The sequence below is a fragment of the Bos grunniens genome, chromosome 9 (genome assembly GCF_055505025.1).
Source record: "Bos grunniens cultivar Pamir isolate PY7600 chromosome 9, Bosgru_T2T1.0, whole genome shotgun sequence".
Taxonomy (NCBI): domain Eukaryota; kingdom Metazoa; phylum Chordata; class Mammalia; order Artiodactyla; family Bovidae; genus Bos; species Bos grunniens.
In genome coordinates this window covers 94,744,563-94,769,483 of record NC_141173.1, presented here as the reverse complement: position 1 = coordinate 94,769,483, position 24,921 = coordinate 94,744,563, and the positions used below count along the sequence as shown (strand labels likewise).

The 24,921-nt window shown below is 42.4% G+C and overlaps 1 protein-coding gene across 25 annotated transcripts in view; it reads right to left on the bottom strand.

Moving 5' to 3' along the window:
- The window catches only part of ARID1B (AT-rich interaction domain 1B), a 435,290-nt gene that overhangs the window by 37,988 nt on the left and 372,381 nt on the right, over positions 1–24,921 (bottom strand). For 18 of the 25 annotated variants that reach the window (XM_086318501.1, XM_086318510.1, XM_086318507.1 and 15 more), the window contains 2 exons: positions 6,362–6,507; positions 41–150 (listed from right to left, as the gene is read on the bottom strand). In XM_086318501.1, the coding sequence (XP_086174627.1) occupies positions 41–150; positions 6,362–6,507 (256 nt within the window). The remainder of the gene's footprint in view (positions 1–40; positions 151–6,361; positions 6,508–24,921) is intronic. The other 7 variants (XM_086318502.1, XM_086318512.1, XM_086318509.1 and 4 more) reach the window with 1 other exon arrangement.

Below are 24,921 nucleotides of genomic sequence, written 5' to 3'. Positions count from 1 at the left end.
CGAGCAGGCCCCACACCACGTGCAGAGGAGAGAGGAGTACCTTCGACTTGCCCTCCGGCTGTGCGCTGCCTTCTTCTTTACCGTCGGCTTTGAGGGGCAGGGGCAGTTTGGATTCACTAGGAGACATCATATCTGCAAGACCCATAGATGCTAATTGAAAACAGGAGAGAAAGTTTAGGATTATACGAGTGACTCGTCAGGCTGTGCTCACTAACACAAGCTACCGAGTGATGGGGCACCCGAATTTCCCTCCAAGGAAGGAAAGTAAAAAAAGGAGAAAGAAACTGTAACTCAGAGAATGCTAATTTCTGTAATCTAAGTAGCAACGGATTCTTGCAATTCTTTCTTATCTTTAAGGGGAGAAAAGCAATCATTTAACTCAAGCCCTAGGCCACCGAAAGTCAACTATTATCAATATTATGTTTTCAAAATTATTACGGTTTTAATCATGGAGGTGCAAATAGAAATATGCTCAACGACCAAATTGCTAATTAGGTGTTGGAAGCAAAGGCTGGGTGTGTGTATTTTCACTGGCTGAGTAGAGGATTTACTGCTTTCTTAACTTCCTAAATTCACACAATCCATAGTTTGTAAAATCACTTACCACTTAATACTATTGCACTCAAAAGTCACATCTATTACATATGGCCTAGGCTACAAGGACGGAAGACGGTTGTAACATGATTTTAAAAGCAATCATCGAAAGTCATTTGTGAAGGAGAGGATTTCTAATTACTTTGCAATGGGGCTGGTTTCCTTTCATTCTGGGGCAGGATGTACACAGATCAGTCCTCAGCTGCAGTTCAAAAGCCCAGGTCAGACACCCACACCAGCTCAAGTCAACCCTGCGATCCCAGGCAAGACTCATCTTCTAGCTCCCAGCTCAGAAATTCAGTCAGGTTCATTTAGGCTATAGAATGAAAGGTTCCCAAAGGTCAACTGATTTTACCTGCAATACTAATAGACATTTTTAACTTAAAAATATGGGTTTAGCTTTCTTTTTAAAGGAAGAACAAGGCTAGAGTAGAGAATCAGTGTAGCTATCCAGGGCATAACTGCTGAATTTCTATAGAACCCCACTGTGCAAACCATCTGCACGGCACTGGGCTGTGAGTGCCACACCACCCAGCTGTGTGAAGAGGCAGAGTGAGGAGAGGTGGAAGGAGAAAGTGAGAGGGGAGAGAATTACAAGCCTTATAAATGAGTGAAAACCAGAAAACATTCCCATTTCAAAAGAAAATAAAACTCGAGGTTTTATGAACAGGACCCATTTCACATTCTGCGAATCAAAGTGCTGGCTCAACCACTGCCATGCACATGCAGCATAATGTGCCAAAAAAAGAAAAAAGCTTAAAAAAAAAAAAAAAGGCTCCACAGATTGCCCACTACAAAATGATTATTGCACATATTCATGTATTACTATGTTTTAGAAAATAATTAGTTTTAATTACAGCAGTGAGAGAGCGAGCAGGGCTCTGGCGAATTAGCTGGCAAGCTTGGTGGTGTTAATTTGCTAATATCGTTAGCATCACTGCAGGTTGAGACCAGAGGTCCTGCCAAAAAAGCCTACCCGGCCACGTGCCCATGAGTTTACATCAGCACACTCAATGATGCACTCTGAAATGCCTGTATTTTCCATGGGCACATTGGCTTGTTTTTCAAAGCCCATTTGCAGCCCAGTCAGCCCTTGAAGTCATCACCACACACACAAATCATAATTGGGATGTTTTTCTTTCTTTCTTTTTTCAAATTACTTTCAATACTTAGACTTTAAGAACTGAAACAAAAAGCTTTTTCAAGTGATGCAGCTGCAGAGAAAAATCTATTGGGATCAGCTAAAAACGTGGTTATTTTTGTGAATGTGTGAAACCTCAAAAAAGCAGCTGAGAGATATTACACCAAGAAGACAGCCTTGTGCAAAGTAGCGGATGGCTTTCCTGAAGCTTTACCTCTTGGGTCTACCAGGGTATGAAATTGGGAACATCTTTACATGAAGAAACCCCCTTTTGAGAAGAAGAGAAGAGAAAAAAAAAGCAGGGCAAATGTGGAAAGCAGGGTTTGTTTACCAAAGTCCACATGTCCTTGGCCAGCTATTCCCAGAGTGGGCTCAAAGGAACGATAATCACATAATTCCAGAAAAAAGTGGCAAGTCATGGGCATGGGGTTTCTGTTAAGTCCTGCTCCTTCTAAGGTTATAATAGTTTGTCAGTATTTATAATAAATTATGCTTGAATATGAGTTTTGAAAAACAGGAATTAGTAATTTCTTAGTAGTTCCTTCTTCATGCATTAAATGTGTTAATGTACACAAAAGTAATTATTTTTAACATAAAGCATTAGGCCAATTATTGAATTATGATAATTAATGACAATTTAGAGTGATTTAAAAATCACACTGAGATGAATATATAAGCATATATAGGGGTTTGAAATTCCCCAAATTTCTTCATTTTCTATTATATATTTTAAAATGGGCATCAGGGTATGCAAACCTAAGTATTTTTTAAAAATTATTTTGAGAGAAACGTAAGTACAAAATATAAAGGAACAGTTTTACTTTGTACTCCTGCCTTGTGTGAGTGTCATATACTCAGTCGTGTCTGACTCTTCACGACTCCTCTGTCCATGGAATTTTCCAGGCAATAATACTGGACTGGGTTGCCATTTCCTCCTCCAGGGTATCTTCCCTTGTCCAGGGATCAAACCTGAGTCTCCTGTGTTTTATTTTACCAAATGGATCATAAGGTCTTTCCTTACTGTGGCTTTTACTGTTCCTTTTGTTAAAAAGTTTATTTTTTACTTCTTACCAGAATTCTCAGAGAATCATTGCAAACAGCCATATGTCTCCCAGGGCACTATTTTTTTCTCCTTTTCCAGAAGAGAAAGACCCCCAGTATTATAAGGATGTGTTAAATCAAAGCACTGTTCCTCCTACTGACATCAGTAATCCCATATGTAAAGTTCAGACATGAAAAGGGGCAGTAAAGAACCTGTGACTATAGAGAGAGCTGTGTGGGTACTGTATATACATCTCAAGTACTAGCCTCTGGCTTTACTATCGGAATTTAAGAGAAGAATGAGCTCTTAAAGTAAGTGTGGGTCAAGGTCCTAAGGCAGCTTTCCCACCCTGGATTTAATATATTCAACAAGAACATAAAAAACATATGGTGAGAGTAAAAGTGAACTTAAACATTCATTCCTACCCTTCCAGCTTCCTTGACTTAGTCTCCCATCACAGCTACAAAATTATTCCCAGAAGATGGTAAAACAGGACCAGAAACACACAAATAGTTCTTTTTCATGGCAAATAAAATACTCTGTAAAATGTTTAACTCCTTGTTTTTGAAAACACAAAAGGGTCTATGTAAGTGTATACACTTGCAGATATTCACTGTTTTTATGTGTAGCAAATATATAGAGAATACAGTTAACACATACAAAGGGTATGAGAAAAGCTCAGGAGAAACACTTCTCTCTGGCTGGGTCAGCAGAGCTTTGAAATAATCCCCTGAAACTTCCCTATGCTGACCTGCCTCCAAGAGGGTGGTGCCTGGCCACAGTGCCACAAGGCTGATCACTTACTCTCTTAGGTTATTCGGATGGAAATGTGCTAAGACTTTGTGCAGTGACTTCTGCTGAGGCGAACTTAGAATCACAGATGGTAGATATATTTTCTAGAATTTAGGTATCTTCTTTAAGGTAATGGTTTATATGTAGATAATTATACGACTAATGATATTATAAAATGAAACATGAATAAGTACAATGTAACTAACAGCACCAGTATTATATAAGGATATATTTAATAAGGTTAAACTCGATTCGCAATTTTTCCCATGGTAATACATAATTCTAATCTTTTAGGCCAAATATCTATTTTAAAACCACTTCTTTAGAGGGAAACAAGCCCCACTGCTTACCATCCCACTTCTCCCTGCATCTGATGGGAGGAGAGAACTGCCACATTCAGTCACATTGACTCCATTTAAATAATCACTTGCTCACTGACGCTTGTAACAATCTGTCACAGTACACAGGAGAACTTGTTTTTTGGCCTAGCACACTGTCTACAGGACAACTGTCTGGACTCAGCAAAGAACATGCTGGAATGCTGGTTGCATGAGCTGCTAACTGAGGTTCCTAAAACACCACTGGCCATCATTTGTATTATCTGTACTTTATCCAAAAGTGTCCATGGTTGGAGAAAATGTTTTGCTGTTATTACTGGTAATTTATCTCCATGGGCCCAAACCAGGAAGACTGAGGTAGTGATGATCCAAGCCATTTCTGGCCCACCTCTCAGTTCAGTCGCCCAGTCGTGTCTGACTCCTGGCAATCCCATGGACAAGTCTAGACAAGCACAAATCTAGACAAATCAAGTGTACACCTTCAGACCACAACTCCTGTCAGGAGCTGCACTGTAATTGTGGGCTCCTCTGTCATTCCCATGTCCCTCAGAGACTGTAAGGCAGTTAAGCAGATTCACCTGTATCCATCAACAGACACACAGTAAATGCTAAGTCATCAATTTTCCTTGGATATGCTGGATGATTACTTTCTATCAGGTAACACTTGACTTAATAAAGCTGAAATCAAATCATATAAATGGGTAGAGGAAAATTTAATAAATGCTTAAATTATTAAAAATTCAGTATTTCAAAATGCACAATGCAATAAAAAATATACTACTACTGGCCCATACAAAAGACCATGAGGATAAATGGCCTTTCATTGAACATTTCCTCTGTACGAAATAACAAATAGCTGAATTATCTGAATAATAATAATAATAATAAAAAGAAACCCTCTCTGTGAATCTCTATTAAATTGGTTACTACTCAGGAATACATAAATCTTCTTAGGCAGGGCATCTATTTGTTGTTGGTTATTTTTGTGGCTCTAGGTCCAAAGGAAAAAAGGGAAAAATGAGTGCTGCTAATAGTGGGGAAAATTTATTGTGCAGTTTCAATGCTCTAAAGTAATTTTATTTCAGCAAGCCAGACAAAACACATAATGTCATAACCCAAATACACCATTACCTGGGACGGTGCTGCGAAGGAAAGGGAAAGCTTCTAGCTAACAGTTCAAGCTTTTCATCTTTCATCTTAAATGTAAAAACATCTACCTCGCCAGGATGAATGACTGCTTAACATCAGGAAGGGCTATTTATTTATTTGAAAAGCCTGATTTTCACCAATAGTTTCCATTTTTTCCTCTTCCATAAACTTTTAAGGAGAAGTGAACAGGAATGACACTATTAAATTAGGCCCTAGAAACCAACAAATGCTGGACGCTCAGTGGGATGCAAGCCCAGTCTCTAGCTGTCTGTCCTTCCTGATCAAGAGACAACAGCTCCTGGGGCGGCCTTTCACAGATGGAGAGGTTAGAAAGATGGCGGAAGGCAGAGGAAATGAAAAAAGGTTAATAAGTGGGAGCCCAGCCTCTGACTCACGAGGTTTTCCTAACACATCATAAAGCACTGCAGGACACACAGCTGGCTACGCAAAGTTTCAGATTAACTGCAAGAGGGCATCCTACCGAAAATGTAGGTGTCAGAAAAAGTTAACAGGTCAGGTGAAATACATCAGCGTTTTCTCATTTAAAGAGCAGTGCTCATCATCCCTGGATACTTAGGTGGATTTTAAGGAGGTGGTTCAGGACCTAAGGGGTCTAAGAATGTGGAACATGTGCACAGTTTTAGACATTCTTGTTACTGCCACAAACTGCCAGAACACTCTTAGTCTGCTAATCAGATTAGATTCGCTAAGAATGCAATTATTGAGATCATGGAGTATTCTGAAAAAATTAAGTATCATGAAAAATTTAAAACAAATTGTTAAAAAATGCATGATTTCTCAACAGAGAGTCTACGAATAGCACTTTAAAAACAACTTTTTTCATGTATACAGTTAAAGGTTGAGTTTCCCTAAATGCAAAAAAACCAAACCCTCTTTCAAATACCACCTTGTCCTATCCTTCAATCATTTCCTTTGAGGTATGAATTTTAATGCTTATCTCCACCACCAACAAACAGAGACTACAGACTTTGTCATGGGATCTTCCAATAATGTCCAAAGATAAAGAGAGCTTAGTGTATGTAAATACTCTGCAAGCAATCCACAACGACACTTGAAATACATCCACATATCAAACAAATACAGAATGAATAAAATAATTTACATAAAATGTAATGTCCCTAAGACTTAACAGATGGAGCAAGTAACCAAGAGAAGCAGTATTTCCCCCCTTTTCACCAAATGATCTGACCGCTCAGGTTGCTTCTACACTCTCAGTGGTGCAAACGAGAGGTGGAGAGGGGAGGGGGAGAGCAGCCCTTGGAAGCAGGGAGCTGCCAAGGTTACCTGTTGAGCTGTTCACCATATTGGGCGTCATGCTGTAGGGGGGCGCCTGGGTGTTCATTAGCCCAGAGCTGTTGTTCATGGGCTGGCTGTAGGGTGAGCTGGAAGCCATGAGTCCACTCTGATTCATGCCAGGAAAGCCGCCTTGCCTACATGAAGAGAAAGCACATGCATACGTATACTGACCACGCACAGGAGCCGCAGTTTACCCGGCAGTCATTTCTCACCGTGGCAGTCATTATGTAAGGGGTTGGGCCGTTATTTTTCTTCTTCCCTTAAAATAATTTATTTCCTGAAGCAAAAGACTGAACTCTACTGCTCAGTAATTATTTAATGCACCATGTAAAAATTCCAAATAATATAAGTTCCACAAATAATCATGTCAGGTGTTCCAGGTTATGATTTATAGAGAGGAATATGAAAAGGAAAGGGGGAACTTGAAATAAGAACAGGAATTACAAAAGCAAGCAAAATAAATTTCTAACAATTAAAAAGATTTGATTCTTCATTAACATGACTGAATACCCTTGCATCAAAAACCAAAAGTCAAGAAATAAAAAGCAGATGGGCAGTGTGAAAATGTTTAAAAATTTTTTACTTTGACCTAAATTTTCTGATATAATGAATACTGGAGAAAGAAATTCCAAAACTCCCTTTAACATGGGCAATTAGGTACTACTAAAAACACATCAATTTCCCTATATTAAAATTACACAGTAAACATCAGACTTCCACTTCTTTTTGTAGAACTTCAAGATTGCCAGGAGAAATATCAACAACATCAGATATGCAGATGACACCATTCTAATGCAGAATGTGAAGAGGAAATAAAGAGCCTCTTGATGAGGGTAAAAGAGGACAGGCAAAAAGCTGGCTTAAAACTCAACATTCAAAAAACTAAGATCATGGCATCTGGTTCTATAATGGGTTTGAAAAAGTGGAAGCAGTGACAGATTTTATTTTCGTGGATTTCAGAATCACTGCAGATGGTGACTACAGCCCTGATATTAAAAGACCCTTGCTCCTTGCAAGGAAAGTTATGACTAACCTAGACAGAGTATTAAAAAGCAGAGACATCACTTTGCCAACAAAGGTCTGTCCGTATAGTCAAAGCTATAGTTTTTCCAGTAGTCATGTACGGATGTGAGAGTTGGACCATAAAGAAGGCTGAGCTGAAGAACTGATGCTATTGAACTGTGGTGCTGGAGAAGACCCTTGCGAGTCCCATGGACTGCAGGAAGATCAAACCAGTCAATCCTAAAGGAAATCAGTCCTGAATATTTATTGGAAGGACTGAAGCTGAAGCTCTGTGCACCTGAGGCAAAGAGCCAACTCACTGGAAAAGACCCTGATGCTGGGAAAGATTGAAGGCAGGAGGAGGAGGCAGTGACTAAGGATGAGATGGTTGGATGGCATCAATCACTCAATGGACATGGGTTTGAGCAAACCTATGGAGATAGTGTGGAGAAGGCAATGGCACCCCACTCCAGTACTCTTGCCTGGAAAATCCCATGGACGGAGGAGCCTGGTAGGCTGCAGTCCATGGGGTTGCTAAGAGTCGGACACGACTGAGCGACTTCACTTTCACTTTTCACTATCATGCATTGGAGAAGGCAATGGCAACCCACTCCAGTGTTCTTGCCTGGAGAATCCCAGGGACGGGGGAGCCTGGTGGGCTGCCGTCTATGGGGTTGCACAGAGTCGGACATGACTGAAGCGACTTAGCAGCAGTTTTGTGCCTATGCTCTGAGAAAGACAAACTTCTCTTAAATCCTGCAAAGAGGAAAAGGGTATTCTTTGAACCGAAGGAGATAACTGTCACACAATGTCATTCCTCTAACTGCTGGTAATGAGACAGGGAAAGAGAGAGGGAGAGGTTTGAACAGCACAGTGGTTTAATTTTCCCAGGAAAATTACGATACAGAAAGAAAGATAATGGCAATACTGCAAAATCTTGCAAAGACTCCACTGTTGGTAGTCAAGCTTTTCTTATGTAAATAGTACACTTAAAAAAAAACAAAAACAACTTATCAGAGTTTTGGCTACTAACATTTACTCTAAGGAGTAAAGCTGATAGGAGGGCTAAAAATGCTGAGAGTGAAAAAGCTGGCTTAAAACTCAACATTCAAAAAAACGAAGATCATGGCATCTGGTCCCATCACTTCATGGCAAAAGATGGGGAAACAATGGAAACAGTGACAGATTTTATTTTCTTGGGCTCCAAAATCACTGCAGATGGTGACTATAGCCATGAAATTAAAAGTCGCTTGCTCCCTGGAAGAAAAGTTATGACCATCCTAGACAGCATATTAAAAAGCAGAGACATTACTTTGCCGACAAAGGCCCACACAGTCAAAGTTATGGTTTTTCCAGTAGTCATGCATGGATGTGAGAGTTGCACCATAAAGAAAGCTGAGTGCCAAAGAATTGGTGCTTCTGAACTATGGTGTTGGAGAAGACTCTTGAAAGTCTCTTGGATTGCAAGGAGATCCAACCAGTCCATCCTAAAGGAAATCAGTCCTGAATATTCATTACAAGGACTGATGCTGAAGCTCCAACACTTTGGCTACCTGATGCAAAGAACTGACTCATTGGAAAAGACCCTGATGCTGGGAAAGAAGGCGGGAGGGGAAGGGGACGAGAGGATGAGATGGTTGGATGGCATCACCGACTCGATGGACATGAGTTTGAGCAAGCTCTGGGAGTTGGTGATGGACAGGGAGGCCTGGTGTGCTGCAGTCTATGGCGTCGCAGAGTCAAACATGACTGAGGGACTGAACTGAACTGAAAAATACACAGACATCTGGCTTATTTGTTCCAAATTAATTATGATTAAAACCCCCTCCACCTCCATTAAACTGTCATTTTGTGGTTCTTAATGCATAACAGTAAAAAAAAATTTAAGAGATTACTTAAGAAATTAACACAGGTCATTAAAAAATACTATTCTTTAAGTGCAGCTATTTTCAGTGCATTCAACTTTCTGCTTGGTAGAAGTTCAAACTTCACCTAGCTGAATATTCAAAGTATCAAGGGTTTGAGTGGTTTTTTTCTTTACCAACCATTCAGAGAAATTCTACACAAACTAACACTTATGATGGCTTGGAAAGAATATTCTAGAGAGCTGAAAGGCTAATTTGAGTGTGGCTCTGGGAGGAAGGAGTGTTATTTCTGCCTTGAATTCTCAGCTCACCTAAGTCCCCCTGAAGGTGGTAGGGATTAGATTGCAGGTCATTAGAACACGTCTAAGACCACCCGATGGTTTCCGATTCATCTCTAAGTCGTCAAATACTTATAAATACACTGCCCAGATAGCTTCTTCCTGGTAGCTCAGAGGTTAAAGCGTCTGCCTGCAATGCAGGAGACCTGGGCTTGATCCCTGGGCCGGGAAGATCCCCTGGAGAAGGAAATGGCAACCCACTCCAGTATTCTTGCCTGGAGAATCCCATGGATGGAGGAGCCTGGTGGGCTATAGTCCACGGGGTCACAAAGAATCGGACACGGCTGAACGACTTCACTTTCACATTGCCCAGAAGCTATGAACATATCCCTATACAGTTAGGGTTTTAAACATCAACAATGTAGATTATTGGCATTAACTTTAGTATCTTAGGTTCTCTTCTAGGGTGTTTTCATTCAACGTGACAATTTAACATTTATGTCTGTTTCACAAGAAAACAAGTAGCACCTGCTGGGATCATTCTCTCTTAGCTGATAAACCACATGAAGAGCATCCTTGACTTATGAACAGGCTGTGTTTTCTGGAGACTACTTCCAAGTCAGCGACTGCTTTCAAGTTTCAGTCAACTTTCCCTGTCCTTCAAAATCCAGGTTGAGGGGTCACCTCCTCTACGAAGGCCCTCCTTATTCCGTGACCTGGAAGCTCTGCCTTCTCCAGACTCTGTGCCTTTTATAGCTTTATAGCTTCTGCACTTTCCTTTGTATATTAACATAATTTAGGTTCACATCTTGGCTTTTCTAGTGTATGCCTCTTGAGAAGTACAAATAAGCACATTACAGCTACTAAAAAGTATTTGTTAAATGAATGAATTGACAGAAAAAGTTTTTATCATTGTGAATGGGCATTTGGATAGATGAATACCTTTTCAAGCTTCCACCAAATTCAGTTTCACATTTGGGGAAACTAACATGTGTATGAAACTCACAGTTTCTTAGGCACACTTGTGTACGACTGAGGTGGAAAAAAAGAATCAGAGTATAAAATCCACCAGGTAGATGGTTAAATTAAGTAACCTCAAAGGCCCAATTCCAATCTATTATTTCTCCCCCAAGTCTGCATCTTCAGTCACCATAAGATGATGAAAGTGCACATTAACAGGTTTTAAAAATAACAAAAAGTTTAAGATTTAAAGGTCCGTGCAGTGGCTGTCAGTTGCTGGTTAGAACGGTCCTCGATGAAACTATGCCTCTTGCTTTAAAAGTCAGACTGAAAAGCCAGGGCTCTTGACTCTGTCACTAGTGACACCATCCACTGTCGCTGGGATCCAGGAGGAAAGCTCTCAGCCCAGTTCTTCCACATGAACATGGAGGAACTGATGATGATGATAAATATTAGTAATTTATTAAGTACTGACAAATATGCCCAACATGATTTCTAGGTACTTTATACATGTAATTTTTTAAGTTCCTGGAGGAAAGAAGGGAGCATTATGGTCACATACAGAGCAAGAAAATAAGGATCAGAGAGATTAAACAACTTGTCTGAAGACACAGAGCTAGTAAGTGGCAGAAGGAGATGCCCCCAAGCCTGCTCGCAGACCACTATACTATATATCCTCTCTCAGGGCCCCCTAGCACAGCAGACTCTCCATGGGACAAGGCAGCCTGCTGTGTACCTTCCTTGCATCTATCACACTTCTCTTTTGTTGTATTGCTGCTGCTGTTATTCAGTCGCTCAGTAGTGTCCAACTCTTTGCGACCCCATGGACTTGTAGGATGCCAGGCTTCCTTGTCCTTCCTTCACTATCTCCTGGAGTTTGCTCAAACTCATGTCCATCAAGTTGGTGATGTCATTTAACCATCTCATCCTCTGCCGCCCTCTTTTGTTGTAGGAACGGACAAACCAGAGCGGTGCTTTCTCTGGGTTCCTGGAGGGCTAACTCAGTGAGGTGGACACAGTGAGAGGTGGTGGAAGTGGACAGATCAATCCCTGGACACTGACCTCGAGGAAGGCACTTATCCTGGGGGCTACAGGCCTCCTGGGTGGTATCCAACCAGGAAGGAGCTGAGAGGGAAACGAGCCCTCCCAGGAGAGCAGGGCATTCGTGCTCATGAGTACACACTTGGCCACCTGTCTAAGTGGGGGAGAGAGCCAGTCTGTCATCATCACAGAAGAAATCCTATTCATGACTGCTCTGGAAACTACTGCCAAGACTATTGGTAATTTTGAACAAGCAAAATGGGCTTTATACTAAAAAAGAGCTTTCAATGGTCTCTGTTGAATTTTGGAAATGGAGACAATTTGTTTTTTGGAAGGAAACAGAAGATGGTGGCCTCTCTGATTGGGCTGAGTGCTCCAACTACTGTGGAGCCACCGACAAGAGCATTTCCAGGGCTCACGACAAAAAGCTAATGCGGCTGGGCCGCTGACCACTTTCAGGACCGGAGGCAGTGCTCACAGACTTCCAGCTCTTTCTGACACTGCAACATCTGGAGTGCTCTGAACAGAATCAGGAGTGCAAAGCAGTCACCAGACAGTTCCTTTCTTTCAAAAGGAAACAAGAACAACAAAACAAAAACAGCCGAAAATACAAACTCACACAAGGGAAACATTTTCAACATAAAATGCTGCCCAAATGGAACAGCAAAGGGCCCCAACCTTGATCTTCGGGTGTGTGAACTGCTGGGCTGTGGATTCTAGTGGGTCTACGGGCTCAGATGGTTTTTATCATGAATGGTGCTCTCCTGATGCCATAGATTCGTTACCCACAATGGCTGTGGCAGTAACGTCTGAGAAGGGTGGGCTGATAAACACCTGAAAATAACTTTTTGTTGCTGTTACGCTGCTGGGGCGGCTATTGGTCTGCGTCCTGTGAAAATGACTGTTGGTGGCTCCACAAGCCGCAAGGCACTTACTACACGGCCCTGTGCTGGTGGGGCCAGGGTACAGCCCGGCATGACCCCTCACTGGAAGTGTCGAGATGTGATGGGCGGGGCTGTCATTTAGAAGTGTGGACTTGCAGAATGAACCAAAGGAACTTTAATCAGTCTTCAGCTGGGACTAGACCTAGGTGTCTGTCATTCCCTGACAAGAAGGAGGTCATCACAACGAGAATAATTCAGACACAGAGCCTGCCCATTTGCACTTCCATCCAGCACTGTTCCTCCCTATTCCTCAGTCTACACACACACCAGCAGGTTTTCACAGACCCTCCTTTTATTCACGTGGGAGATTTCTCAGACATGACACATAAATCTGCCAATAATGGGCTGGCTCTGTGGGAAAAATTCCAGAAGCAAACAGATTTTTAAAGTGACCATTTCCAATGGTTCACTGTGAAAACAGAAAGGAGAACACAGCTTCCCACTACAGTCTGAATTTAGCAGGTGAAATATAACTAAGAAATCAATAAAGAGTAACCACACATTTCTAAATATCTCTTTTTAAAGTCAACTACAATAAAATGTAAAGTAAAATAAAGTCTGTAGATGATTCTGGTGTTGGGTAGACAGAGGGCTTCCTTTGTAGCTCAGTTGGTAAAGAATCTGTAATGCAGGAGACCTGGGTTTGATTCCTGGGTCAGGAAGATTCCCCTGGAGAAGGAAATGGCAACCCACTCCAGTATTCTTGCCTGGAGAATCCCATGGACAAAGGAGTCTGGTGGGCTGTAGTCCATGGGGTAGCAAGAGTCGCACATGGCTTAGCAACCAGCCCACCAGGGGCAGACAGAAGTATGCTAGAAACAGACACCACGTGAGTGATGTCAGTATAAAGCCCCAGTGGCAAAGACACATGGAGGGAAGCTCCACTCTCAAGAGTTCCAGCACTGGAGACACCATTCCCGAGTTACGCTCAAAAAGAGCATGCTTTACTGCAGAATGGCATGACCACCAAACGCACGTATCTTTCTCTATATGAACTGTCACCATGGACTTAGTTTAAGTTATGAAGCCAGAAACATAGTTTAAGTTTAAAGCCAGAAAAGACTGCTTACTGAAAAAATAAATGAGACTAACACTGAAATTTAGGGCATTTTCTCACTTAAAACCCAAAGCTATCAGAACTGAGAACATGAAACTCTGAAAAGCCCAATTTCAGCAGTTTATCCTTGGAGAGCTCCTATTGCATACACAATATCACACAGGATGCCTTATTTCAATTGTTTTATAAAGAAACATTTTGCACGTATGTCTCCAGATCACTGGTGAAACAGACTTGCAACCTAAGTTACACAGCAGATCTTCCAAAGCAATACCAAGAGGGACACACAGAGTCAAGATTAGAGTAAGTCCTCTGCATACGAACTTTCAAGTTGCAAACTTTCAAAGATGTGAACGTGTGTGTCATCAACATAAGGCATGAGTGAAAATGCAGCTTGGACTTACAAACTTACTTTGTTGGATTTATGAACCAACTGGACTTATGAACACCCTCTTGAAACGGAACTTGTTCATATGTAGTGGACTTACTGTATTCTAAATCTAATATCTGAAGAGTGAAAATCACTAGCTCTGCCCCCAAAACAATACAATCAGAAGGAAAGCAAAAGGTGTTTAAGCTTCAGCCCACTTTTGGTGTGGCTAATCCATGAATACACCTGTCATAAAAAACACAACTACAGTTCTAGGGGTGATATCATGTTATAATCCCAACAAGCCAGTTGCTCTGGCTAGCAATCAACCCTGTGAAGGTAAAGCGGCACTGACACTGAGACAAAGAGCAAAGGCGAGTGCCAGTGACTTAAGAGACTGTAGGCTCCTGGGAAGATGCACAGCCACATGCTACTCTTAATGAAACTACTGCACCCTTTTCACTCAGGAAGACATGCTATTAATACAATAACAAAATTAATCAGAAATGCCCTCTGCTTGGTTGACAGTTACAGTCATGTGTTCACGATGGGTGTGGGAGGGGAAGGGAGGAAGGAGCACACCAGTGGGCCTGGACAAAGGCAAACAGAACTCAGGCCACCAGAGCCGGGAGTGGCCAATAGCAAGCACACTGGGTGGATCATGGGGAAGTGTGCACACTGGGGGTGCTTCAGTTCAGTTCAGTTCAGTCGCGTCCGACTCTTTGCGACCCCATGAACTGCAGCACGCCAGGCCTCCCTGTTCATCACCAACTACCGGAGTTCACTCAGACTCACGTCCATCGAGTCAGTGATGCCATCCAGCCATCTCATCCTCTGTCGTCCCCTTCTCCTCCTGCCCCCAATCCCTTCCAGCATCAGAGTCTTTTCCAATGAGTCAACTCTTCGCATGAGGTGGCCAAAGTACTGGAGTTTCAGCTTCAGCATCATTCCCTCCAAAGAAATCCCAAGGCTGATCTCCTTCAGAATGGACTGGTTGGATCTCCTTGTAGTCTAAGGGACTCTCAAGAGTTTTCTCCAACACCACAGTTCAAAAGCATCAATTCTTCAGCGCTCAGCTTTCTTCACAGTCCAACTCTCACATCCATACATGACGACTGGAAAAACCATAGCCTTGACTAGACGGACCTTTGTTGGCAAAGTAACGTCTCCGCTTTTCAATATGCTATCTAGGTTGGTCATAACTTTTCTTCCAAGGAGTAAGCGTCTTTTAATTTCATGGCTGCACAGATGCAAACAGTTTCACTGAGAGGTGAAGGAGAAAGGCAGGGAAGGCAGGAGGAGCGCCTTAGGCATCTACAGGCCCACCTGAGGAGGTCAGAGCACGTTCTGAGGAAGGGATACGGGGCCTGAGCCTTAGGCATGGACAGGCCCACCTGAGGGGGTCAGGGCGCGTTCCCTGAGGAAGGGATACGGGGCCCGAGCCTCTCCTCAGGTGAGATCTGAGGGATGGAATGGGACTTAATCAGGTGATGGAGGAGAGGAGAGGAGAGAAGACAGATGAGAAGGAGGGAAGGGCCAGGTCACACGAGGCTTCAGTTCTTTTGCCTGTACCCTCAGAGGAGCTGACAGAGGTTAGGGGTTTTAAGTGGGAGAAATGGCAGAAAAGGATGTGTATTTCAGAGGCATGGTCCTCTGCAGGCACACCTGAGGCGGAAGGAGTGAACACAGGGCAACAGGTGTGAGGCTCTCATGAGAGTCCAGGTAAGAGAAGGCGGTGCGTGGAGCTGGGCTGAGTGGGGAGCAACAGGAGGCTGAGCGCTACCTTAGATGTAATCTGGCAGTACCTGGTGATGAGTCAGACGCTGTGGGGAAAGAAATGGTGGCTGGGACATCTCCTGGCTGCATGAGGGGCAGGTGCAGGGCAGCTGCTGTTGAGGGAAGATGTCAGGGGACAGGAGCTGGGCCCCGGACATATAGGGTCTGCGTGGCCCTGAGCTGCCCGAGGCAATGGCCAAGAGGCAGCTAGAGACGCAAGTCTGGAAAGCAGAGGGTGAGTCCCTTCGTTCATTCGTCCTTCCTCCCTAGGCAGGGATGCCCTTTACAAGGCTTCTTGATCTGTTTTCTAAGGTCTTCCCCTTGTTGTGAACATGATTCTCTTTCTAAGGCAGCCTGTTCCCTTAGCGAGAACTGAAATGGGTATGATGCCAGCAACAAACTGGTTAGAGCAACAGTCATCAGTCATTTCCCAGATGTGAATTAATAACCCCCCAAACCCTTTGGTAATTGACACATTTACGTTCTTTTAAGGGTGGGCAAAGAGGAATGTAATAACATTCGACACCTCTATGAAGAAGGCCCTTCCAGTAGAGGGGGTGATGACGGTTAGCCTGTTCTCCAGAACCATCTTTGGTGAGTGCATGTTTGCAGGTAACTCTTCCGAGCGGAACTTCTCCTATGCAGGTCTTTGCCGCGGGCTTGTGTAACATGGCAGTGCCCACAGGGCCTGCCTGTGCCTGAAGTGTTCCTCCTGCCTGTCTCCACTTGTCTCCTTCACCCCGCATCTCAGTGAAATTGTTACGACCAAGTGCGGAAGGATCCTGCATATGCCATCCTGAACTTTCTAAAAGCCCACATCAGAAAGTTTGTTTCCCTTTTTTGTTAACTACTTTGTGCAGACTTCTCAGAGGGCTCCAATCTGTTCAGTCCTGTTCCTGGCACTCACTAGAAAATGCCACCAGCTGTGCAATTTTGGAGATTTAGTACTTCCTTTTTGTCTCAGTGTAGGTAACTAGTTTCAGTTGTTCCTAAAGCCGCTGACTGGTCTTCACCTTGTTTTGCAAAGCAGCTAGGAGAACAAACAGAGCTCCAGGCTTCTGAAGTGAGAGACTTCCTTGTTGGGGTGTGAAGAAAATGCAAAAATTCTCTGGCTGCCTGAAATTTGGTAATTGATAATGGAGAATGTTCTCTTCATCTCAAAGTTGATTTTGGTTTGTTCAGCCCACTGTTATTACGAAATGTTTACTGGCAATCATAAAAAAATGTCTAGAAGTCTCCCTTTTGAAGATGCTACATTCAGAGATTTTGACATCAATGATTCTCTCAAGTACAAGTGTGAGTTGGACTATAAAGAAAGCTGAGCACCGAAGAACTGATGCTTTTGAACTGTGGTGTTGGAGAAGACTCGAGAGTCCCTTAGACAGCAAGGAGATCCAACGAGCCCATTCTAAAGGAAATCAGTCCTGAATATTCATTGGAAGGACCGATGCTGAAGCTGAAATTCCAATACTTTTGCCACCTGATGCGAAGAACTGACTCATCTGAAAAGACCCTGATGCTGGCAAAGATTGAAGGTGGGAGGAGAAGGGGACGACAGAGGACAAGATGGTTGGATGGCATCACCAACTCAATGGATGTGAGTTTGAGTAAGCTCCGGGAGTTGGTGATGGACAGGGTGGCCTGACATGCTGCAGTCCATGGGGTCACAAAGAGTTGGACACGACTAAGAGACTGGACTGAACTGAAGTGCAGGGTGTTACGAAAGCCACAGGGGGCAGCACTGGGCCCCAAACCTGTTTTTCCTGGAGCAAGAGGTGACCCCGGACCTTTGTGGATGCTGGCACCTGTGGCTTCTAACCAGCCTCTAATAAGCCATAACTGGTGCACAGTTCCCTTGTCTGGTAAAAATAGGATCTGTTGAATCTTGTGAAAGAAAAAATGAGTTACCACTGATGTTCCCCATAGAAAGAAAAAAGTGCCCCGTTCTAACTGCATGATATTCAAGGTCTTTGTTTTAAGAAAGTTTATCTTGAGATCATAATACCATTCAAGATCTCCAATGACTTATAAAGGGGACTATTCTTTGTCAGTGACAAGAGTTCCCAGCCTCATACCAAGACACGCCCTGCATGTGTACAAGCCATAAGGGAGAGCTGACACAGGAATGGGTCTCCTTGGAGGTACGGGAACCTCGTACACAGGGAGCAAACCAGCATGACAGGTACTGAGGAGCCAATTAGTAGCTGGAAACGAGCTGACCCGTGTACCGTTTTGGGAGGGAACAATCAAGAGGGCACAAATCGCATGCATATTCAGACTTTTTAGACCCTAACAGGCCATTCTTAAGACTTCTTAGACCCTAATGGACCATTCTTAGACTTCTTACACCCCAGTGAACCATTCTTAGACTTCTTAGACTCCAGTGGATCAGTCTGTTGGCTGAAAAACAAACAGAATTTGAGTCCTGAGATCTGCATTTCATATGCTTTACTACAGCAACACTAAAAGCCTATAAGGAGGAATGCACTTATCCAGGGCTGCAGTGTCAGGAAACATATCAATACTACAAAGTTACTTAATTTGTTTGGGTGAAACACTATTCAAAATTAGGGGCAGCTGAGCAAAACTATAGTTCTTTATGTCTGTCTCACCTGCTCAAAGAAGCAGGAGAGGCAGGATCCAGCAAGTTCCTCCCGGTAGGTTTTTAACAGTCAAAACCATTCCAATAAGAGTTAACAAGGGACAAAATCTTATGTGTGCTCAGTCATGTCTGACCCTTTGTGACTCCATGAACTGTAGTCTGCCAGGCTTCTCTTGCCCATGGACTTTTTCAGGCAAGAAAAATTCCCACTGGAGTGGGCTGCCATTCATATTGCAGGAGATCTTCCCAATCCAGGGATTGAATTCATGTCTCTTGCATCTCCTGCAATGGGATGCAGATTCTTTACCAATGGCACCACCTTACGGTTGGGTATTTTAATCTATACAGTGGAAATGGAGCTCAAAATAAGAATGAAGGTCAAGATCGGGACAGCCGCAGGGAGTTGCTCCCACAGCCTTGCTGCTACCAGCTGAGAGGTGCTCTGAGCTGTCAGAGAATCCAGCCTCCTCTCCACCTATGATCTTCACACGGTCACCCGCGACACCTCCCCTGCCCCAGACTGGATCACATCTTCTTCATCACTTATAAACTCTTCCTGTTGCCTTCAGTCCAACACTCTGTTGAGGTTATGAGATTTCAGGTTGGCAACCACTTGACACTTCTGGGTTTCAGCCTGAGAGCCCTGCAGGTTGGGGCTGAGGCCAGCAGTACTACCTGACATATTTGTGATCACTCAACAGCCGCACCTGAACAGCTCTGAATAGCTGGGACTGACAGGGCTCTATTGCTGAATTTTTCATGGGTGGACTGCAGTGCTGATTCCAGATATGATAATCTGTTTCTCTGGTGTAAGTATGTGGTACGTGGAGGCAGAGATGTCATGAAGCCCATGAGGTCAGACACGAAGACAAGTTGCCTGGATAAGTGAAGAGGGGCATGAGCTCCACCGATGGGAGAGCCATCTGGTTAGAAAGAGCCCAATCCAATACACATGCCACTGTGAGCTCGCTTAGGCAGCAAGGATGGCACCCTGTAAGAGGTTCAGACTGGGACATGGACAGGAGACCTTCTGAGAAAGCAGGTCTAGGTATGGAGGGGAGCTTGGAATATCAGAGTATCAGGAAGCTACTGTTATCTGAGAGGATACTCAGAGGTAGAAAATGAGACAAAAGATCGCCTAAGCCTGAGTTAAGGTATCAGGTCTATTTAAACATCAGTCTCTCCAAATTCTACCTAGTGTCCCCAGCTCTGGTCCACGTTTGTCTTCAGCCAGTGTCTACAAGGTACAAAGCACAGGTCATCTGAGCTCGGGCTTGTCCTGTCTCCTCCCTCTGTGTTTTTCATTAGGGCTCTTCAGCTGCAGGAATTTCTAACGGAGGCCCCAGAAGTGTGCTGGTCCCCACACCAGAACCCCCCAGTTTACAACAATAAACAGGCTCCCGAGCCTCACTGATGTGAGACTGGGGTGAGGGTGTGTGTTTTTATTTAAAAATCTCTCTAGGTAATATTCAGTCATTTAAGGAACTTCACAGACTCTAATCTATTAAAAGGTTTGCTGTACATTTCATACTTTGATTCCCTGGGTCTCATTAAACTTTAATGAGATCTTGGTCTTTTAAAAACTGTGTTTTACTAATTTTTTTTTTAATTTGAAGACTAATAAATGTAGTTTATGGCTGCCATAGTTATTCCGAAACTGAAAGATTTATTTGAAATCATCTTAAAATACCAACATAGTAATATTCATTCAAATTCTGAATTTTGAAAGAAAAAAGGAGCTAAAAATGAAAGCATGTTTAAGTGTTAAAGCAAAGGCTTATATTTAATTGCAGAAATTAAAACTCTATTTAAGTCTTTGAAATCTTTTTGCTTTGTCTTTCAATAACATGGCTTTTCAGATCATAGCTATTACTTTAAAACCTAATTGGCCAAAATCCAAAGGGCTAAATTCTTAGTTAACACAAATCACTCAGAGCCCTTCAAGCCCAATATAGCTGGGGCCTGACACACATACGTTTCTTCCCCTTCTCTTTGACACATTAATGCACTATCTCCATTACTATGTTTCCACATCAGTGGCTCCTTGCCCATCAGCACAACTGCGTCACACTGGCTTCAAGGAAATAATAGAGAAAAAGTGCCTTGCTGGCAAATAGCAACAGGGAAAATGAATTATAAATACACCTCACTAAAGAATAGTTGCTGGAAGGTGTGTGCATGTGTGTGTGTGCACATGCACAGAAGACAGACACAAGCGCCTATGGAGGCCCACGAGGACACACCAACCCGCCTAGGTGTGTGTGTGCCGTTTCCAAGCAGAGAAACCACTGCTGAGACTCTCACAGAACAGTCAGCTGTGCCAACACCAATAGTTAGGTTGCTACTGATCCAGCTACCAAGACTTAATGAAATTTATTCACCTTGTTAAAGAGTGGCTAAGACTGAAAAACAGTATTAATTAAAATCTCTAATCTCCTACTTTACTAAAAGCAAAAGCATTTAAATTTCAGTTATCTGATCTTTCAGTATGACTTAAGAAAGAATTAAAATGCAGGTCTCCAGACTCAGGGTTGTGATATCCAGAATAACAATTCCTTCTAGACAGGAGAAATGAGACTTTTCAAACTGACTCATTTTTGCTCCCTTTTTAAAACAAAACAAAACAAAACTAAGCAGTCTAAGAGTCTTCCTCCATCTGATATTCAGTTAGTCCACTGGGGAGTTTCTCAGGGACAGAAAAGGATGACAGATATGGCTTGTAACAGCATCATGAAAATGTATGCATTCGTAAAAATGCCAACTTCTGTTTCTATTCTTGCATGGCTCAGAATTCTTCAACAGCTACACTCCAGTCTCAAGAATAAATGCAAAATGTTAAAGTGTAATTGGCAGCAATCAAAGGGTGAAAAGGATAGAAATTCAAGCCCAACTGTGTGCCACCAAGTAAACTGTCACTCCATCTCATGAAGTATGTGGCTCCAGAAACAAACTCCCTGTGACACGCAGGGAGTCTGCGTGGGGAGCAGCAGAGCACTGCTTTCCTTTCAGACAAAACAGAGCCTCTGATGAAGACAAGTAGTCCACACCTCGACACATAAAGTTGGGTTGCCAGTAAGACACTGATGAATATCTGCTTTCTAATAGTAGATCTGCCTTTGGATATAACAGAGAACTAAAATTAAGAGAGCTTTTTTTTTTAAAAAAAGAATATCTAAAGAGACAGTACTAAGTAGCAGGAAGAGCAGTAGGCCCAGGAGACTGGCCCTGGGGTCTGCTTTGCCCCTTCTGTAACTAAATAACCATGGCAGTAATGTTGTAGGTCTTGGTTTCCTTCATCGTAAAACTGAGGGGTACAGACTGGATGACATCTAAAGTCCTTCCAGCTCTAAAATTCTGTTACTGTACAAGTGAATCTCTATATCCTCTTGGAATCAATTCTGATGAAAATATTACTACTCTAAAGTTCTGTGCCAGGACTTTGACACAGACCATCTCAAGACACTAGAGACTTGATTAAGGTTGAGCTACAGGAGGTGCTCTGGCTGGCTGATTTCAAGGAATAAAAATCTACCATGGCCTAAAGATCTAGGGCTTGCCAGGCCTTCTGTAAATTCACTGAAGTCATGCATATTCCTTGGAGCTCATTTCTAAGGAAAAAAAAAAATCTGGATAATGCTGAAATATCCAAATCCACAGATCAGCTGTATTGAGCAAAAATGTCAGTTGCTGGACAATACCAGGTGGGTGGCACCTAGAAGGAATGAATGAAAGTAAAACACACTAAATGACTGAGGAAAATTGATTTCACATGTGTGTATATGTGTGTTAAGCACAGAGGTCAATCATTCAACAAATGTGAAGGACTATGTTACAGCTTGGGATTCATGGACATGCTTCTTTACAAGCAGTAAGTCAACATCTTTCCTAAACTGCTGGCCAACTTTGGCTCGCCGGCACTTTGACAATGTCTCAGAATTCTTCCAAAGTGATGCTACACACTGCCGCCAGAATTGGACTGAATGTGAACGTCATCTGCCAGCTCTGACTAGGCTTTTAGTATGACAACTCGTATTTCCCACTCTCTGCTTCTCATGGCTTCAAAAGAACAGAACATTATCTAGAAATGTTTTAAAACTGAATACAGCAAGGCATCTTCTGAGTAAAAAGTATATCAAGTGTGTATGGGGGGGTAGCCTGGACAGATATTACATATAAACTGTTCATTTCAATTTACTGGCTAGTATTATGCAGCTAATCTAGTAACTGAACAGTAAGATTCATAACATTCTATTGTAAACTGTCTGAAAATCAGAATGAGAGAGTCCTTCACTCAAAAGGTGACAAAAATTGATTCATCCATATGTTCCTTAACTTATTCAGTGTCACTCTTAAGAAAGGAAATAGTAAAACTAGTTAAATCTGTTTTTTTTCCTCTAAACTATCTTATATCCAACTAGTTGAGAAACTCTAAAGCATAATTGCCATAATCCTTCATTTTTGCAGTTAGCTTTCTGTCTCTAAATGCACACACATACACACTCTCTCTCTCTCACACTCACTCCCTCCCTTCATCACTAATCTGTCTTTCTCAGATTCCCTCATAGGCTCTAGGCCCTTTGGGATTCTGACTTGAGAAAGAAGACATTATAACAAATTCTGAATACTGTGTTTTTGAAAGATTTGAGCTATTTCTTCCCTAAAATCTGCCATTTAGTGAACTGCTTTTTCAAGTTGCCACCCTAACTTTAACCTCACAGAGCTATATCCATGAGGAAAGAAAACAAAAGCAAAAACACAATTTGCTGTGAGGAGGTGTTAGGTAAAGCAAAAACAATGCTGAAAATCAAATTTCCTAACCACCAGCACTGAAACATGTACTACACATGCTTTCTCACATTCAAGCTTCTGCTTTAAAAAAAAGGGAGGGCACAACAGGTTACAGGTTATTGCAAAGGAACTAAGATTTAAAATAGAAATAAAACTTTCTTTTTCAGAAAGAATAGTGTAAACACAAACGGCAAAATTCAGAGCTAATAGGAATGGGGCTGCAAGGATGAGCCTTTGCCAAGTGGGTTTCATACAATTTACGGACTCACGCCAACATCTTTCTTTTCCTTATTTTTAATTAAGGAGGAGGTGCTGAATTCTGAGGAAGCTATCTGGATGCTGCTGGCTGAAATGCAGATCTGATCTTCTCGTGCTGGTTGGCGAACATTGATTTTCTGCCCCAGTGGAAGAGATTTTACTCTGATGCATGCCATTTAAATTCATTTTACACAGCTGCTTAATGTGGCTTGGCAAGGCCCAGCCAAACTAGCTTTGTGGGTCTAAATAGGACTCCTGAGTTGGTAAAGGACAGAGCCTATGGATTAGCAGCTGATGATAAATGCTTTTCTCCCCTTTTATCTTCCTACCAACTCAGGAAGTGAGCTTGAATGTAGCACAAGAAAGGAAAAAAGACGAAAGGCAATTTCTCCAAAATAAGTATGTTTACCTCATTCCATACTTATTTCAATTTTAGGATTATGTTTACAGAAGTCTTTATTTGTTGTGACAATTAGGACCGTGTTTACAGGATCTAGAACTTTCAGTGGCAAAATTATCATTTGCACTTGTTGCCTAATAGATGTATAGAATATAAAGCTACTAAAAAGCTGCGTCATACATTCATAATGAGTAGTGAAACACAATTACGTAAGTTCAGTCTTTAAACAAAGTTAGTTGATTGTTCCCTGTTTTTTATTTTACAAAAATGTTTTATCTTTCTACTGAAAGCAGCTCCTGAACACAAATCAATCTACACGAGATAATCTTATCATTACTATATGTTAAATAAGATCACTAACAATATTTTTGCTTAAACACACAATAATAATATACTTTAAGATTATTTACTAACATAAAGACAGTGACAGCCTGATATTACAGTTTTGTAGCAGGAAAGGAGAGAGATACTTTTTGTTGCTGTATGTAATTCCTGTGTTGAAACTGATAATAACATGGCAACACTGTGTTTGGGGAAAAAAATCCTGTGTTGGATTATTTGGTTTTATTTTCCCGGTGACTTCGATATTCTAATCCTCCTTGGGAGAAGGAAAGAATAGAAATCTTTGATACAGATGTTTGCTCAGTGATGTCACTAGACCCTCCCAAGTCCTATTAATAACCTCAGCCCTGCCTCCTGCATGGGGCTCTCGTCAATGAGCCTGCTGCTCTCTGAATTCAGGGGGTGTGTGGGAGCAGGTCGCTGTTGTGGCAGGAATGACACTAACATGGTCATGATAACAGTGCTGCACAACACACCTAGACAACACGACAACAACGGTGGGGGACATGACGCCAGAGCGGGTGACTTCATTACTTTTACACAGATAAAAGTTTTTGTTTCCCTCTCAGGCATGAAGGAAAGAAGCCATGCCGAAGCCATGCAGAGACAGAATTGGGGGGTGGGTGGGACAACATGCAGGTCTCTACCAAACTACCACAGTACTGCCGGGGAGAATGAAAAAACGAAACAGAACAAACAAAAACCCAAAACAAACAAAAGTAAAAGACAACCCCCTCTGAGATGGATCTTCTCTTAGGTCTTTCACCCTCCTGCTTTGGGTGTTCCTTTTGCAGCCAGATGGCATGTTCATTAACAGTTTAAACAAATGCCCAGGTCCCGCAGCAAGTCAGGGTGTGTGGCTACC